Source organism: Gopherus flavomarginatus, chromosome 7 (assembly GCF_025201925.1).
Source record: "Gopherus flavomarginatus isolate rGopFla2 chromosome 7, rGopFla2.mat.asm, whole genome shotgun sequence".
Taxonomy (NCBI): domain Eukaryota; kingdom Metazoa; phylum Chordata; order Testudines; family Testudinidae; genus Gopherus; species Gopherus flavomarginatus.
In genome coordinates this window covers 113,168,359-113,186,144 of record NC_066623.1, presented here as the reverse complement: position 1 = coordinate 113,186,144, position 17,786 = coordinate 113,168,359, and the positions used below count along the sequence as shown (strand labels likewise).

General features: G+C 43.4%; 1 protein-coding gene across 2 annotated transcripts in view; it reads left to right on the top strand.

The window, feature by feature from the left end:
• AKR1A1 (aldo-keto reductase family 1 member A1) overlaps nucleotides 1-17,786 on the top strand; it is a 45,108-nt gene that overhangs the window by 2,825 nt on the left and 24,497 nt on the right. Inside the window, exons 1-2 of one of the 2 annotated variants that reach the window (XM_050961225.1) lie at nucleotides 6,895-6,993; nucleotides 16,253-16,348. In XM_050961225.1, the coding sequence (XP_050817182.1) occupies nucleotides 16,259-16,348 (90 nt within the window). In that variant the 5' untranslated portion in view covers nucleotides 6,895-6,993; nucleotides 16,253-16,258. Of the gene's footprint in view, nucleotides 1-6,894; nucleotides 6,994-16,252; nucleotides 16,349-17,786 lie in introns of those variants that run through there. The other variant, XM_050961226.1, reaches the window with a different exon arrangement.

The window sequence follows — 17,786 nt, the reverse complement described above, 5'->3', positions numbered from 1 at the left end:
AAACACTAGGGCTATCTGCACTACATAGTTTTGATGATGCAAGTTACATCTGCATACAGCCACTACAGTTAGTATATTGCTTGTGTACACGCTCTTTGCATCAGTGCTGTGTGCTCTCACCAGGAGTGCTTGGACTGATGCACCGTGGAGTCTACCATAGGCAGATATCTCAGTGAGCAACTTGCCACTGTTCAGCACACTGTCTTTTGGGTAGTTTTGGCAAAGCATGGTGGGGGCATAAATGTTCAACTCCCCATAAATTCAATGTTCTCCATCCCATAGTTTTCACATCTATTTTCAATTTCCCACATACCCGCACTGGACTTATTTCTGTCTGCCATCTCTCACAGAAACAGAGAGCCTTGGCAGCTTTGTACTATTGCAATGAGCATAGCAAGCACAGGATGTATTTGCAGAACTGCAGAGAACACGACAATTTCTTTGAGGACAGACTACTGTGGGACGTAGTGTAAATCAATTCAGGGATGTTGGCATTCACAGAGCAGCTCCAGATGATGGAACACCATTTCTGGGTCCAAGAAGCAAGCACTGACTGGTGGGATAGCCTCGTAATGCAGGTTTGGGGTGATGCGCAGTTGCTCCAGAACTTTCAGGTGCGCAAGGTCACATTCTTGGACTTGTATGCTGAGCTTGCCTCAGCCATCCAATGCAAGGACAACAAACTGAGAGCTGCATTGACAGTGCAGAAGTGAGTGGCAACCCTAGGCGCCGACTCTGTGGGTGCTCCATGGCTGGAGCACCCATGAGGAAAAAATGATATGTGATGAGCACCCACCGACAGCCCCCCTATCAGCAACTCCCCAATCTCCTAGTATTTGCTGCCTGCTGACAGGCCCCACTAATGAGCACCTCCCTCTACTTCCCCGCACCTCTCCATTGTAATTAACTGTTTTGTGGTGTGCAGGAAGCTTTGGGAGTGAGGGGGAGGAGCAAGGGCATGGCACACTGGGGGGAGGCAGCAGGAAGGGGCAGGACCTTGGAGGAAGGCGTGGAGTGGGGTCGGGGCCTGGGGCAGAGCTGGGGGTCGAGCATCCACCGGCACATTAGAAAGTCGGCATCTGTGGTGGCAACCACACTGTGGAAACTTGCAATGCCATATTGCTACCAGTCAATAGGAAGTCATTTTGGAGTTGGAAAATTCACTGTTGGTGCTGTAGTCATGCAAGTGTGCTGGGACATTAGTTGTCTCTTGCTATGCAGGACTTTGACTCTTAGCAATGTGCAGGACTTAGTGGATGACTTTACAGCTATGGGGTTCCCAAACTGCAGTGGAGCAATAGATGGCATGCACATCCCTATTGTGGCACCAGAGTACCTTGCCACAGAGTACATCAACAGAAAGGGCTACTTTTCCATGGTTATGCAAGCACTTGAGGATCACCAGCAGTGCTTTATTGACATTAGTATTGGCTGGTCAAGGAAGGTGCATGATGCTCATATCTTTAAGAACACAAGACTGTTCAGAAATCTAAAAGGAGGGACCTTCTTTTCTGACCAACAGATTACTTTTGGAAATATTGAAATGCTTGGGGGATCCTGCCTCCCTCTTATTCCCCTGGTTTCTGGAACCATACACCGGACACCTTGACAGAACCAAGGAGAGATTCAGTTACAGTTTTGGCCGGTGCAGAATGCCCATTGAATGTGCTTTTGGTAAATTGAAAGGGCGCTGGCATTGTTTACTCACCAGATTGGATCTCAGTGCAAAAAATATTCCAATGGTTATAGATACCTGTTATGCCCTGCATAATATTTATGAAGCAAAGGCTGAGAAGTTGCCTCAGCAGTAAAGGTAGAGTGGCTGTCTGCTGAATTTGAACAGCTGGACACAAGGACTATCGGATGAGCTCAATGCAGAGCTGTATGGCTTAGGGAGGCTTTGAAAGAGCACGTTAACAGTGAGCCACAGTCATGTGCTGTGGTGTACTGTGCTTATCCTAGCACTGCAGTTTGGGGGCCTGTTTGGTGCTTGCTGCACATCTGTGCGTATGTCACGGTAAGTGCAGCTAAGAAAATGTTGGGTTGTTTGAGGTACATGTATGACTACACTGTTTGCCACTGATCCTCTGGGTAGTGAGCATATAAGCCCATTATTTTCTCTGCCAGCAGGCATTATGCACCATGTGTTGTGAACTAATAAAGATCAACCACTTTCAAAATAATAACTTTATTCAGTTATGAAAACAACACCTAACAAACAATCTGAAGGACATAATAGTAAATAGATTTTTAACTTAAACAAAATGCAGAACCTTAATAAATAAATAAGGGACAGGAATAGGATGACCAGATAGCAAGTGTGAAAAACCGGGACAGGGGGTGGGGGGTGGGGGTAATAGGAGCCCATATAAAAAAAAGCCCCAAATATCTGGACTGTCCCTATAAAATCAGGACATCTGGTCACCCTAGACAGGAACATTGATGTCCATTGTAGCTACACATACATCAGCTGTGGCTCTTGCGGGTCAGTGTATGTGAAGCTGTGGTTATCCATGCTTTCCCCCAGTGTGAAGTGGTAGGGGTAACCATGCTGGCTCTGAGGCCATGTTGAATGGTGAGGCAGGTGCAGGGAGGCACTATGCTGCAGCACTCCACCAACTGCAATGGCAGTCAAGCCTGGGATTGTTGAACCTAGAGGTCCACAAGAGTCTGCAGATCTGTGTTTGCTAATGGAGAAGCTCCATTATGTCCTGGTGCATCTCCCTTTCTGTTCCTGCTGGGACTACTGGGCATTTCTCCTGTCCACTCTTTTCTTCTCCATACAGTCTGCGATATTCACTCTCTAGTCCCTCTGTTTAAGGTCTGATGCAGCACCGTCTTACAGGATCTAACAGAACATGTGTTCCTGTGTCCTCTTTTTTTCTCCTCCTTATCTGGGTCAGTCATTTGACTGGTGCAGAGGGGAAACACCTTAAGGCCTCAGTGGAGGCAGCTACAGATAAGACATGCAAATATATCATTGTCAGTATAGTATGTACAAAAAGCAAAACTTAGATTTATAAATCCCCCCTTCCCTTGCTCACCTAACATGTTAAACAAGACATGCTTGTTGGCACTTCTGCTTCTGAGTGCTTGTTCACAGCACTACTAACAGTTCCAACCATGGTGAGCATGACCTGCCTGGGGTGAGGGAAACAAGGAGGGAACTGCTTGGTAGCATGAAACTATGAGTATAGGGCACTGGCAGTGAATACTGGCAACATTTCACACAGGTGGTGGTTTTAGCTGATATCTCACTGCTGAGGGTAACAAAGACAGAGAAAGCTCAGCTGAAGTTGCCTGTATGCTGCTAACCTGCCAAAATTATTGCCCAATAGTGTGGGAAAGTGTCCTACCAAGAAGGAAGAAATAAGGTTGACATCCCTAGAAACCTTTAGAAGCAGATTGCGGTGTACCTCCATGAAAGTTTCATTGAGATATGTGAGGAGGATTCAGTGGACATCCCGATGTACATAGACAAACTGCTCCCCACAGCTCTCCCTGACTAACTGTACAGGGGAATGAAAAGCAGGTAACAATTCTGCCTCTCTTTGTTTCTTTAGCTGTTCTACTATGAGTACATTAATTAAAATCAACAGCTATGTCCTGGTAAGTTGGGGGAGTCATACTGTAATGGAAAATTTATTTACACACTTACCTGAGGTTCCTTCCCTGTTTCAGGCTTACCTGTGCTCAACTGTAGGGGCTGGCTGGACTCAAAAACAGGTCCAGGCTCCCTGCATAGCTGGACTCCCATGGTTGCCTGCCCCATCCTCCTCCTTCTCCTCACTGTTCATGGCAAGGGCCTGTGACTCAGGCTCCTTGGAAGTATCCATAGTAGTGTAGTAGGGTCTCTGCCAAGTATGACATGCAGCTCTTTGTAAGACCAACAGGTCTGCAGCTCTGCACCCAATTGATTGTTGGCCTTCCTGGCATACCAGAATGCATACTGTTCCTCGGCTTTCACATTGCGCTGCTGCTGGCCACTGTCGTAGCTGTTCTCCTCTATCCCCCTGCCTGAGCAATTTGCTTCTAGATGTCAACATTTTTGTGGCCGGCTCAGAGCTGTGCCTGTACATTCTCTTCTCCCTACTAGTCCCAGAAGGTCATAGAATATCAGGGTTGGAAGGGACCTCACGAGGTCATCTAATCCAACCCCCTGCTCAAAGCAGGACCAGTCCCCAACTCAATCACCAAATCCCTAAATGGCCCTCAAGGTTTAAACTCACAACCCTGGGTTTAGTAGGCCAATGCTCAAACCACTGAGCTATCCCTCCCCCCAGCCCAAGTTCAATATTTCCTTTCTACTCCAAGCGGGAGCATGTCTGGAACATGTAGCTGGTATGGTCAGCAGCACAGTTGCACACAACAATGTACCATTACTGGATTAATAAGAGAAAACTCCCAGCCTACCTGTACAGATTTTAAGGTAACAAAGGTGAAAAAAAAATCATCATAGTCTCAATCTAATAGGCATTTAGCTACCATTGATGGGCCTCAGAATAAGTTAGGTCTAGTAATATTACCTTTGCAAACTTTTTGAGAAACTGCGCTCTGAAATTCAGTCTGTGCAATCACATAATATATGCTTATTTGTACTTTTTTCTGCTTTAGCTCAAAATGATAGATGTTTGATTTTTAAGTTAGATCAGAATGTCTAGTGCCCCTTTTCCTGTTTTGCAAGTATGCGTTTCAACTGGCAAATGTTATGTCTGTTAGAATGGATCATTACAGCCCTTTTTCTGAGCAAATTTTAATATATTTTCTTCCATTCTCTTATCTACTCCCTATTTAGTTACTGGGCATTTAGTTCAGTGGACTAGGCCTCAGGAGACCTGCGTTCTAGTCTCAACTCGGCCACTGGCTTGCTGGATAACCTTGGGCAAATCACTTCACCTCCCTGTGCCTGAGTCCCCTGTTTTAAAATGGGGATAATGATGCTCACCTCCTTTGTCAAGTGCTTTGAAATATTCTGATGGAAAGTGCTATATAAGAGCTAGCTGGTATTATATATTTGTTGCAGTTTTCATACTTAAGGCCACATTATTTAAGCAGCCTCTTCAGCCTGAAATTTGTCATATTCTTGGCAGTGACTATTAATAGACAGTTTCTAGAAGGACAGGAACTTTCATTACCTTCTCTTCTTGCATTTTACTCTTTCCTTTTTTTCTTCTCCCCCTCCCCTGCTTTGTTGTCTTTCCTTTTTGCTCTCTAGTCTCTGCTCCTTTATTCTGCTTGGTAGCGAAAGGATGCACCATGGAGAAGTGTGATCGTGTGAGTGGCCAAAGGTGATTTTCCTATACACCTGATCCTTCTGGGTTTGAACCAACTGAGTACAGCAAAGATGAAAGAGACTGCAGCAGAATGGCATTTTGGTAGACAATAATACCTACACCAAAGTCCCTGTTGCAGCTATCACTGTTTTTCCATTCTAACTCTACTTTACTTCCCAGATCCTCAAGCTTTCCAAGGTGGTTGTAAAAATGGAAACCTGGAGTACAAAGTCACAGCTGAATGTGATTTTCCTCAGTCATGGCCATTTTTAGTTATACAAGTACAACAAACATAGGAATATTCCACACACAGGGACAGATGCTGCTCCCACTGCAATCAATTAAAGTTTTGCCATTGACTGGAGTGAGAGCAGGATCATATCTACTCAGTATTAATCTATATACTCGTACCTAGGTTAACCTTGATTTAAACCTACTTGCTTAAATAAGGAAACGCATATCTGAGGATGAGTGTGTTTGAATAAAAGCTGTCTGTTGTCCCAGTACATGTCCTCCTCTTGTTGCACCTTCTAATGCAAACATTAGAGCAGGAAAAGGGGTGAAAAAAACCGACACTGGATTTTCTGTGGAATGGTAATATTCAAAACGATGGATGTAAATAGTGTAAGAGACTTGGTGGGGGAAAAATATCTCCCAAAAGAGAAAGACAAGTTGTTGAGGGAAAAAGCAAAGACTTTTCTGGAAAATACATGCTTGAACAATGTTTTCCCTTAGAGAAATCTATGGTTCATCTTCATTTAAAAAAGCCCCCTCCTTTGAAATAGATTGGAGCAGTTTGTTATCCTGTTAAGATCATTTTAAACTTTTTCTGTGAATTTGAAAATCCAAGCTGTTGAAATGTACCACTATGAAGTGCAAGGCAGAGACAAAGGAACAGCAAAAGACAAGAGGCTTTCTATATAAATGATTAACAAACAGCATAATTAAATTAACTAAAACTAAATAATCCAAAATCCATCCAGGAGGCCAGTCGACTATACCATTTCTCCTGTGATGTGTGTGTATTCTCTTTTTAACCCTACTGGGATCAAATTGTGATTTCCCTGGTTGTTTGTCATAGGGGAGCAGATCCTACCAACCTTTACTCAGATTTGTAACTCCACTTACTCCAATGAACTATTTAGCTGAGAACGAGTTTGGAGGATGGGACCAAGAGCTGTGTCTCAAACTGTGAGAGTTTGAGTGAGGGACATTTCAAACAGTGAGGAGGAGGAAACACTGACAATTTTTCCATCCGCAGAGGAAGAAATTTAAAAAACCAAACTCCTCCTTTACAAGAGAGAATAGCTTTAAATGCAAAATCCTCCCTCACAAAATTCTACATGCAAAACCCGCGGTGGCAAGAGAAACGCTACTTTAATTTTAACTCCAGAATAACGAGAATCTTCCTTTCAAACGAGAATAAATCCTGGCAGGATTTTGCCACTTAGGGGCTCCTCTTTTGTCAATTTCAGAGCCGCCACCTCCATACAACACCCCCAGCAAGCTTGCAAAGGCTGCCGTGGAAGTTGTGCTGCAGTAAGGACGTTGCAAAGCAGAGGAAATACAGTAACACATGTGCATTCTCCAGCCCCACGTGAAAGGGGAAATCTGCTGGCTCTGACTGTGGGGTTAAAGCTCAAACCCGGAAACGGAAATGTAAAGTTTTTGTATTTTGAACTCTCGTTGGGAATAGAGAAGGGAGAGTAACGGGTGTGCGGTGAGTTTCCCGATGTGATTTCCTAAAGCTGTTTTAATTCCCGTTTCTATTTAACCCGATTTGCATGAGACTGGTCTGTGTATTCTCCCGGGGGGGCGATTTGCAAAAGCGGTGGCTGTCTTGGACTAAATGTCCCATTTCCATTAGCTTTTGTCGCAGAAGTTGGTGGGATGATCGCTTCATTGAGTCTTTAAATGAAAGGGGAGAGGGATGCATTTGTGCTGCCTGGTTTGTGCATGTGGGTACCCGAGGTTAAACTTGGTTCAAAAAGATTATTGTAGAGTTTAAACTAGAGTAATGGAAAAACTGGAGCGCTAACTTCTGAGCTGTGGAGCAAGAGTGACCGAGTGCTACAAAACGATGGCACCTCTGATTTGCGTTTGTAATCAGATTAGTGCACTTCCCACCGGCCCCAAGAAGAAGTGAGATTTCAAGGGAGGGCTGATAAATTCGTGTAATTTACATCTCTCGCTATTAGTCATTATAGACTCCCCCCCCCCCCCGGTATTCATGTTACTTTCACTTCATCTTTGATTCTCACACCATTGAGTTCAGGTTTTCTTCCCCCGGCCCCACACACATGCGCAGAGAAATGAACCGTGCTTTTCATACCCAGGTTTAACCGTGATTGCTTAACTATATATTAACTTATTGACAGACTCTGTCTGTTTCATTTTTGTCTTCACTGCTACAAAAACCGTCCCACATTTTTATTGCAAAAATAACTGCAGGCTGCTCAACCTCTTTATGCGTTTCTTTACAAATGATCCTTACTTCAAAGCAAATAATGTGAAGGGAAACATCTGGACAGAAAAATATTAGACTTTAGCTTATGCCTTCCCCCCCTTCCAGACTTTCTAGTTCTGCCACCTCTGCACCATGCAGTGTTAATATAAAACTGTATTTATGTGGAGTAGGATAATTTTGTACTTGTGTGCTATCAACAGTTACTGATTAGGTATGTGTACTTTGCCCTCTGGGTTAAAGTTTTGAGTTCAGGGTGAATGTGAATTGTATTTATTAAAATACAGCTGAATTAGCATGTTACTTATGCTGCCTGCTGTGAAAGTAGAATGAATTATATTGTAAAAATAAAAAGGATTAAAAAAATGCTGTCTGTACCTTTAAGTAAAACTGTTGGAATGCTGCAATCCAGGTGTCAGGAATACAAACATTTACATAGAACAATTGCACCATTTAAGGGCAATTGGTGAAGTATTAGCCTTAAATCGATAAGAGTTAGTAAGGAAATAGGATATGCATGCTATGCCCCTGGTGAATTTTACTGTTTTGCTTTCTTTGTCTAATTCCCGCTCTTTTATCTGTATAAATAAGACTGTTTGGGTCTTGCATGGCCACTCACATTAATTGGGTGTTATTGGCAGAGCGCTGCGCTAATAAAACAGAGTGGTCTAACAAATTGTAAGTCCTGATTCTAACTTTGACACTGCCAACACTGTTAAAATTACACACAACTGTAATTATACTTGGGTGTAAATAGACTTGTCTTTTTTTTATGTATTTAGGTGATTAAAACCAAGTTCTGCCATTCAATTCCCATTTACTCTGAGCTGTAGATGTATAAAGACAAAGTCCAAGGAGCAGGACCTAGCAGAACATACCTTCTTTCATCAGTGCCCCTGTCCCAGCACAAAGGGTTCTACGTAGGGAAACTGACTGGAACAGCTATTGCAGAATAGCCACTGTTGAATTTCACCATGTAGATAAGTTTTGAGCTGATACTACATACTGTTCATGGATCTTTATAAGTAGATTATCTAGTGTGGGTATAATGCAGTATTGTTGAAGCTGTATCAGTCCCGGGATATTAGAGAGGCAAGGTGGGTGAGATAATATCTTTTATTGGACCAACCTCTGTTGGTGACTGTCATAAACAGATAAGTAAGAGTTAATAGAACAAAAGTGCTTCATATCTCTTTGCTTGGAATGGGTTAACAAGAACAGTGAGCCTGGCTGTCACCTGACCAGAGGGCCAATCAGAGGACAGGATACTTTCAAATCCTGAGGGAGGGAAGTTTTGTGTGTGCTGTTAGTTTTTTGGTTGTTGTTCACTCGGGGGGCTCAGAGGGACCAGACGTGCAACCAGGTTTCTCTCCAATCTCCCTGATGCATGATCTTATAGATTCATAATAGTGAGTACTAGGTAGATAAGACGAGTCAGGCTTATGGTTGTTTTCTTTATTTGCAAATGTGTATTTGGCTGGAAGGAGTTCAAATTCGTATTTTGCTGAAAAGATTTTAATTTGTACTTGTATACTTAGGCTGGGAGGGTATTCCCAGTGTCTATAGCTGGAAGACCCTGTACCTATTCCATTTTAAAATGTACAAAGATAGTTTGTACTGTTTTTTTCTTTCTTTAATTAAAAATTTTTATTGTTTAAGAACCTGATTGGTTTTTTTATTCTGATGAGACCCCAGGGAACTGGGTCTGGATCCACCAGCGAATTGGTGGGGAGAAAGGAGTGAAGGGGGAGAGAGAGGTTAATTTCTCTCTGTATTAGGATTACTTTCTCTCTCAGGGAGAATCTGGGAGGGGGAGAGAGAAGGAGGGGGGAAGGTAAATTTTCCTCTCTGTTTTAAGATTCAAGGAGTTTGAATCACAGTAATCTTCCAGGGTAACCCAGGGAGGGGAAGCCTGGGAGAGGCAACCGTGAGGGAAAGGGTTTACTTTCCTTGTGTTTAGATCCAGAGGGACTGGGTCTTGGGGGTCCCTGGGCAAGGTTTTGGAGGGACCAGAGTGTACCAGGCACTGGAATTCCTGGTTGGTGGCAGTGCTACAAGTTCTAAGCTGGTAATTGAGCTTAGAGGAATTCATGCTGGTACCCCATCTTTTGGATGCTAAGGTTTAGAGTGGGGAATTATGCTATGACAGTGACCGAGCGTGTCTCTCTAGTGTGGGTAGAACTTAATTCAGGAAGCAGCACTGTGAAACCAAGCTAAATAGCTGATCCCAACAAAAGCTGAGGAAGTTAGCAGGCTTTGGAATGCATCCTGAAACATGATTTCCTTTAACTGTTCAACCATAAGAACAACCATTAGGACATGTTGCAAGACCTTCCTCTTTGATACAAAATTTCCACCATTAGCAACATGCTATTTATGTGCCTCCTTTCCCTGCCCCAAAATCAAAGTTTCCTATAGAAATTGTAGAAGAGCAGAAAGACTCCACAAAGTCCACTAGGAATTTTGCTATGCCAAATGTATACCCTCGGAAGTGCTTGGATACTATAGTGTACAGTATGAAAGATAATCCTAAAATCTCTGTCCGTCCTAAATCAAAAACACATCTTGCACAATTGTTCTTCTTTCTCCAGCAACAGAAGACTACTACTCCTATATGAAGCTGTGCTAAATCGGGCCTCTGGCCCTGTCCACACTGACACTAATAGGTCCTGCATGTAAAAAGTACAGATGCAAGGTGTTGTGTCTAATCACCAAACTTTTATTTCCAATAGAGCATGTTATAATTCAGCTTTTGGTGGGTTGGGCCACTCTTCCTTGAATTTTAAGGAACTGTGTCCTTTTCACCGGTCACTACAAAAATTGTATAGAAAGAACAGGTGAAAGAAAAATATATTTGTAATAATAAAATAACAGAAGTGTGTTAAGGAACTGCTGGGTTTTAACTCCAGTTTGCATATTGTTTTACATTGTTCTATGTTGCATAGTTATTCAAAATTCATAGCTCTGCCTGCCTAACTTGTAAAACTCCTCATTGTCTTGCTCTGTCCACTGAGATGAGTTTTTCTAGATTCTATATTTCTGAAGAGTCTCCTCCCTGTCGCCCGTCTCCGCAGCAAAGGAGGTGTAAAACACTACCAGTCTGATGTGGTAGAGTTTTATGCTTGCTCTGCATGGGTGCAAATATCAACCGCTGGTACAAGTTGCAGGGCAATGGTAAATTGGAACCTAAAAGTTTCAGCACTGGGTCTGTGGGACACCTTACTGAATAAGTTTGGATAACAAGATATGGCTCTGCTATTGTGCTGGTGAAAATCGGGAATACCTCCATTGAACTCAATGTGGTTATCAATACCACTGTGAAATCAAAATTGTACTCTCTGCTTTGGATAGAATGATGGGACTAATTATGCATCTAACTGAGTTTACACAGTCTGCATTCTGCCCAGATTTCTTCATCTCTCTCTCTCTCCTGCACACACTTACTCTTAACACCCTATGACCCCAAAGTTTTCCTCCCAAGGTGCACAAAGGGGAGGAGGGAAGGCATGATGTGGGTGGGCCTCCTTTTGTTTGTTTTGGTCCCCAAACCAGAGCCTGGAGTAGGTAATTTGGACAAGCTCAATTACCCCTCCCCAAATGCAGCAGGTATGCACCTGGACCAGTTGGTGGCAAGCTGTTAAAGCAGTAGAACTACAAGCTCCTTGGGTGCATAACTTCATCTTCTGAACAGGTGAAACGCCATATTTTTTGCTGCTGTAGGATTTGTCATAAACCCTGCAGAAGCACTCTGTATTTAAGCTTGAAAAATGGCTCTCTAGTTTCCTTCTACCCTTACTATTCCTATTACTAATTTCTGGGATGTTATAGAATCTCTCGTCACCTGAGCTTGTACTTGGTATAGATGGCTCCAGGTTGCTGCATTGTGTACTCCGACACCCTGGGAAATCTGAAACATGATGTGTTGGAGCTTAAAGATATGCATTCAGTTTTTTCTTTTTAATGCATGAAAGTGGCAGATACACTATATCTTTCCATTTGAGGGCCTCTACTTAAAAAGACACCATGAGCAAATTTATGGCCAAAACTGTACACTGCTATAAACACTGATGTAATAAGAAAAGTCCTCCCGTGGGGAGAGGAGGATAAATCTTTTCCAGTAAAATCTTCCTTTATAGGACAGTAAATCCCTTCTTGCCTATGTAGTGGCAGTGCATTTTTCTGTCTGTATCAACATACAGTGCAATACACATTGTTTCCTTGCTGTCCTTTACTTCCCTGACATGTGAGTTAAGTGCTTTTAGCAACTTGCAGGATTGGGCCTTTGATCATTTGGGAGGTCATAGAAAACATCTCCCAGTTAGTCTGCATGCAATGTTGTTAGGCCTCTGCTTGCCTGGGGTGTGAGAGACCGGAACCATATTTCTTGGATGGGTTGAATTCATGTTTTTGAAAGCAGTGTAATAGCTTTATAAATTATGGACCCAGTTCTGTAAGCCTTTACTCATGTGAGTAGTCCCACTGAGTTCATTGGGATTGTGTGAGGAAGGGTTTTCAGGATGAGACCTGTAATGTACATTATCTATCTATCCCTATACACTCCCTCTATCTATCTATCTATCTATAATAGCCAGGAGATTAATCTTATGTGCGCAGGAGCGCCAGCAGCCTTTTTCGTGCCCTAGGTGGTGGAAGGTTCCGCCCCCAAAATGGCACCCCTGACAGAGGCAGCGGAAGGTCCCGCCCTGAAATACTGCGGATGACTGCGGCGGCTGGATGTGCGGCTGCCACGGTCGCCACCTCCCAAATGTAAGCACCTTAGGAGACTGCCTAGGTCACCTAATGGGTTGCCTCAGCCCTGTATGTGCGCTGAGATATTCATTGCCAAAGGTGGTGGTCTCCCTGAAGAATATAGTGCAATAGAGAATAAGGCCTTGTCTACACCACAAAGTTGCAGCGCTGGTGAGGGGGTTACAGCGCTGCAACTTAGGAGGTGTACACATCTGCAGGGCACCACCAGCGCTGCAACTCCCTGTTTGCAGCGCTGGCCGTACACCCGATCAAACCTCGGGTGTAGAGGATCCAGCGCTGGTGATCCAGCGCTGGTCATCAGGTGTAGACACTCACCAGCGTTTTTCTTGACCTCCCTGGAATAAGCAGGTATCCCAGCATACCTGAGGAAGCCTCTCTGGTAATCAAGCAGGTATCCTTCCCCGCGGTGTGCTCTCGTGTTCCCCGAACCCCTCCCCCCGCAAGCAGGTCTCCTTCCCCGCGGTTTGCTCTCGCGTTCTCCGAACCCCCCCTCCCCCGCAAGCAGGTCTCCTTCCCCGCGGTTTGCTCTCGCGTTCCCCGAACCCCCCTGCAAACCGCAGGGAAGGAGACCTGCTTGCGGGGGGGTTCGGGGAACACTGGAGCAAACTGCGGGGAAGGAGACCTGCTTGCGGGGGGGTTCGGGGAACGCGAGAGCACATTGCGGGGAAGGAGACCTGCTTCCCCGCGGTTTGCTCTCGCATTCCCCGAACTCCCCCGCAAGCAGGTCTCCTTCCCTGCGGTGTGCTCTCGCGTTCCCCGAACCCCCCTGCAAGCCGCCCAACAGCACTGCAGTGTGGCCACATCTAACACCACTTGCAGCGCTGGTTGCTGTAAGTGTGGCCACTCTGCAGCGCTGGCCCTATACAGCTGTACTAATACAGCTGTAACAACCAGCGCTGCAAAATTGTAGATGTAGACATACCCTAAATCTTTTGACTTATACCACTATAGTTCTTAAGTTATATAATTTTTGCAGCTCTGCAGCTGCCCAACAGATGTAAATCACATTGAGGAGAGAGGACGACAAAAGGGAAAGAATAATATTTTATTTTCCCTAGACCCTTTGGGAAAGTTTTTTTGATCTGCTTTATGTGAGTTGTCATGGTATAATTCCCCACTCTGAACTTCAGCGTCCAAAAGATGGGGTACCAGCATGAATTCCTCTAAGCTCAATTACCAGCTTAGAACCTGTAGCGCTGCCACCAACCAGGAATTCCAGTGCCTGGTACACTCTGGTCCCCCCCAAAACCTTGCCCGGGGACCCCCAAGACCCAGTCCCTCTGGATCTTAACACAAAGAAAGTAAACCCTTTCCCTCACCGTTGCCTCTCCCAGGCTTCCCCTCCCTGGGTTACCCTGGAAGATCACTGTGATTCAAACTCCTTGAATCTTAAAACAGAGAGGAAAATTTACCTTTCCCCCTCCTTTTCTCTCCCCATCCCAGACTCTCCCTGAGAGAGAAAGTAATCCTAACACAGAGAGAAAATAACCTTTCTCTCCCCCTTCCCTCCTTTCTCCCCACCAATTCCCTGGTGAATCCAGACCCAGTCCCCTGGGGTCTCACCAGAATAAAAAACCAATCAGGTTCTTAAACAAGAAAAGCTTTTAATTAAAGAAAGAAAAAACAGTGAAAATTATCTTTGTAAATTTAAAAAATGGAATAGGTACAGGGTCTTCCGCTATAGACACTGGGAATACCCTCCCAGCCTAAGTATACAAGTACAAATTAAAATCTTTTCAGCAAAATACGAATTTGAACTCCTTCCAGCCAAATACACATTTGCAAATAAAGAAAACAAACATAAGCCTAGCTCGCCTGATCTACCTAGTACTCACTATTCTGAACTTATAAGAGCCTGTATCGGAGAGATTGGAGAGAAACCTGGTTGCACGTCTGGTCCCTCTGAGCCCCCCGAGTGAACAACAACCAAAAAACTAACAGCACACACAAAACTTCCCTCCCTCAGGATTTGAAAGTATCCTGTCCCCTGATTGGTCCTCTGGTCAGGTGACAGCTAGGCTCACTGTTCTTGTTAACCCTTTCCAGGCAAAGCACTTTTGTTCTATTAACTCTTACTTATCTGTTTATGACATGAGTATACCTATGCTGGACTCAGTGGTGCAACTCATGATTTACACTATTGTATGCAGAGAGTTTAAGGCCAGAAGGGACCACTAGATCATCTAGTCTGACCTCTTGTAGATCGCAGGCCACCACCACTACCAGCACCCATACACTAAATCCAGCAACCAAAAATAGAACTAAGAATGACAGTCCACAGGAGACTAAGCTATTATAAGAATGGCCACACTGGGTCAGACCAATGGTCCATCTAGCTCAGTATCCTGTCTTCTGACAGTGGCCAATGCTGAGGTGCTTCAAAGGGAATGAACAGAACAGGGAATCCTCAAGTGATCGATCCCCTGTCATCCACTCCCAGCTTCTGGCAGTCAGAGACAAGGGACACCCAGAGTGTGGGGTTGCATCCCTGACCATCCTGGCTAATAGCCATTGATGGACAGTTTTGGCCTTCACAACTTTCTGTGGCAACGAGTTCCACAGGTTGATTGTGCGTTATGTGAAGAAGTACTTCCTTTTCTTTGTTTTAAATCTGCAACTTATTTATTTCATTGGGTGACCCCTGGTTCGTGTGTTACGTGAAGGAGTAAATAACACTTTCCCATTCACTTTCTCTGCACCAGTCATAATTTTATAGACCTCTATCATATCCCCCCTTAGTCGTCTCTTTTCAAACTGAAAAGCCCTAGTCTTTTAAATCTCTCCTCATATGCAAGCTGTTCCATACCCGTAATAATTTTTGTTGCCCTTCTCTGTACTTTTTTTCAATGTTGATATATCCCTGTGAGATCCCTGTGTAACTCTTTGCAGTCTGCTTTGAACTTAACTGTCTTGAGTAATTTTCTATAATCTTATCAATTTTTCCACCTCACTGTTTACCTCTTTTTCCAGATAATTTATGAATGTGTTGAACTGGTCCAGTACAGACCTTTGGGGAACACCACTATTTACCTCTCTCCATTCTGAAAACTGACCATTTATTCCTACCCTTTGTTTCCTGTCTTTTAACCAGTTACTGATCCATGAGAGGACCTTCCCTCTTATTCCATGACTGCTTATTTTGCTTAAGAGTCTTTGGTGAGGGAGCTTGTCAAAGATTTTCTGAAAGTCCAAATACACTATATCCAATGGATCACCTTTGTCCACATGTTTGACCCCCCTCAGAGAATTCTAATAGATTGGGGAGGTATGATTTCCCTTTACAGAAGCCCCTCCAACAAATTGCGTTAAATGTGTCTTATAATTCTGTTTTTCACTATAGTTTCAGCCAATTTGGCTGGTGGTACTGATGTTAGGTTTACTGGCCTATAATTGCCAGGATCATCTTTGGAGCCTTTTTTAAATTGGTGTCACATTAGCTATCCTCCAGTTATCTGGTACAGAAGCTGATTTAAATGTTCGGTTACATACCATAGTCAGTAATCCTGCAATTTTACATTTGAGTTCTTTCAGAACTTTTGGGTAAACACCATCTGGTCTTGGCGACTTATTACTGTTAAATTAATCAATTTATACATGTGCCACATGTAGAGAATAGGTGGGATGGAGACGTACACTTGTGCAACATGAGAGCAGAATTGGGACTTTTGTGTTTTCTTTTTTTTGCGTAGAAAACGTAAGTTGTTGCAACTTTGTAGTTATAATGAAAAAATAACGTTTGCTTTAGGTAAAAATGTCTTCTACGTGTGACTTTGTTGTGCTCCACACTGGGCAGAAGATGCCTCTTATAGGACTGGGCACCTGGAAAAGTGAACCCGGCCAGGTAAGGCTTGCACTTGCTATAAACTAGTGCTATGATTTCAATCTGTATTTGTGCCTTATGTGCACATGAAGCACTTTGATTTGAAGGTCTTTCGTGAGTACTTCAGTCACACAATGTATATGTAGATTTTTAGTCCCCAGTCTTTGACATATGTATGTGCTTAACTTTATGCAACTGGAATTACTTGCGTATGTGCGAAGCAGGTATGAACATGGTTGCAGAACTGGGGCTTGAGGTCACAATTTGGCACTCCCTCCCGAATTTGACTTCCTATTTTATGATCTAACCACTAGACTCTACTCATCCCATGACAGATATAAGAAATTTAGCAAGTACTTTGAAAATTTGGACATCCCAATCTTGGCTGTATTTCTCTAAAGAAACTAGGATTATTTTTGGATTGTAAACTTTATCTGGTGGTGCTTTACCCAAAGTAACACCATCCTATTAAACCTTTCAGTACATTTCAAGTACAGATTTCTTGTGATCCCAGCTCTGATAATCTTTCTAGTCCTTTCATTCCTATTCATTGCATGCTGTCCCTGTACCAGCCGTGTGGTTTTTCATAGCTAAATCTTAGTTGTACAAATGAAAGTGCCGCAGCATCTCCATAGTGAAGCTGTAATATATAGTTCTTAGATTTTCCTGAGCTTGTTTACTATTTTTCAGTCTGGTTTTTAAATTCTTTGTTTAAAAATGCAAAACGTGTTGCTTCTCTTACCTACACAGCCAAACATTAGTGGAGAATTTGGTGTTTTGTGATGTTACCTTAGGAACGAGATGAAGAGATATTTGAGTGGAAGGGAGCACAACACAGTAGCATCTTAGGAAATGACAACAGGACTGAGATCAAAGATAAGTCTGTTCACCCAGTAGCATCTATCACTAAGAACATGAATAGCATGGATTTTAATATGAATGCCTGGGTAGCATTAACCATTTCCTCCCTCACTGTAGTCTTTTTTTCCTTTGGCATACAGTTCTGAATGCTGCTGCAGGTGTTGATGAAGTCTGGATGTGTGTATATTTGATATATTTGTCCAGGATAGTATTAGAAGAGGTCTCTCTTTTTCATCACAGATGTCAGAAGGGCCTACTGCACTGGCAGCCAACTGATAGTGGATGAGGCTTGGTAGGAAAAATGGATCCCAGAATGAAAGGGGTCAGCAAAATCTTGAGGCTACTGGAAAAAAGACTTCTTTGCAAAAATGATAGCCACTTAAAATGGATTTTTAAATTGTTTCCTTAGTTTTGAGCTAGGCAATGCTTTTAACCAGCAGCATTCTGTCCCAGCAAAAGAACAGACCAACCTGCAACTGGAAATTTTAGTCACCCAAACAAGCAATTGCTCCCAGTTAAAGTGTGTGTTAACTGTGGCAGAAGGGGTAAGGATTTGAATTAAATCCATTTATGGAAAGGAAACAAATCTTTGTTCTTT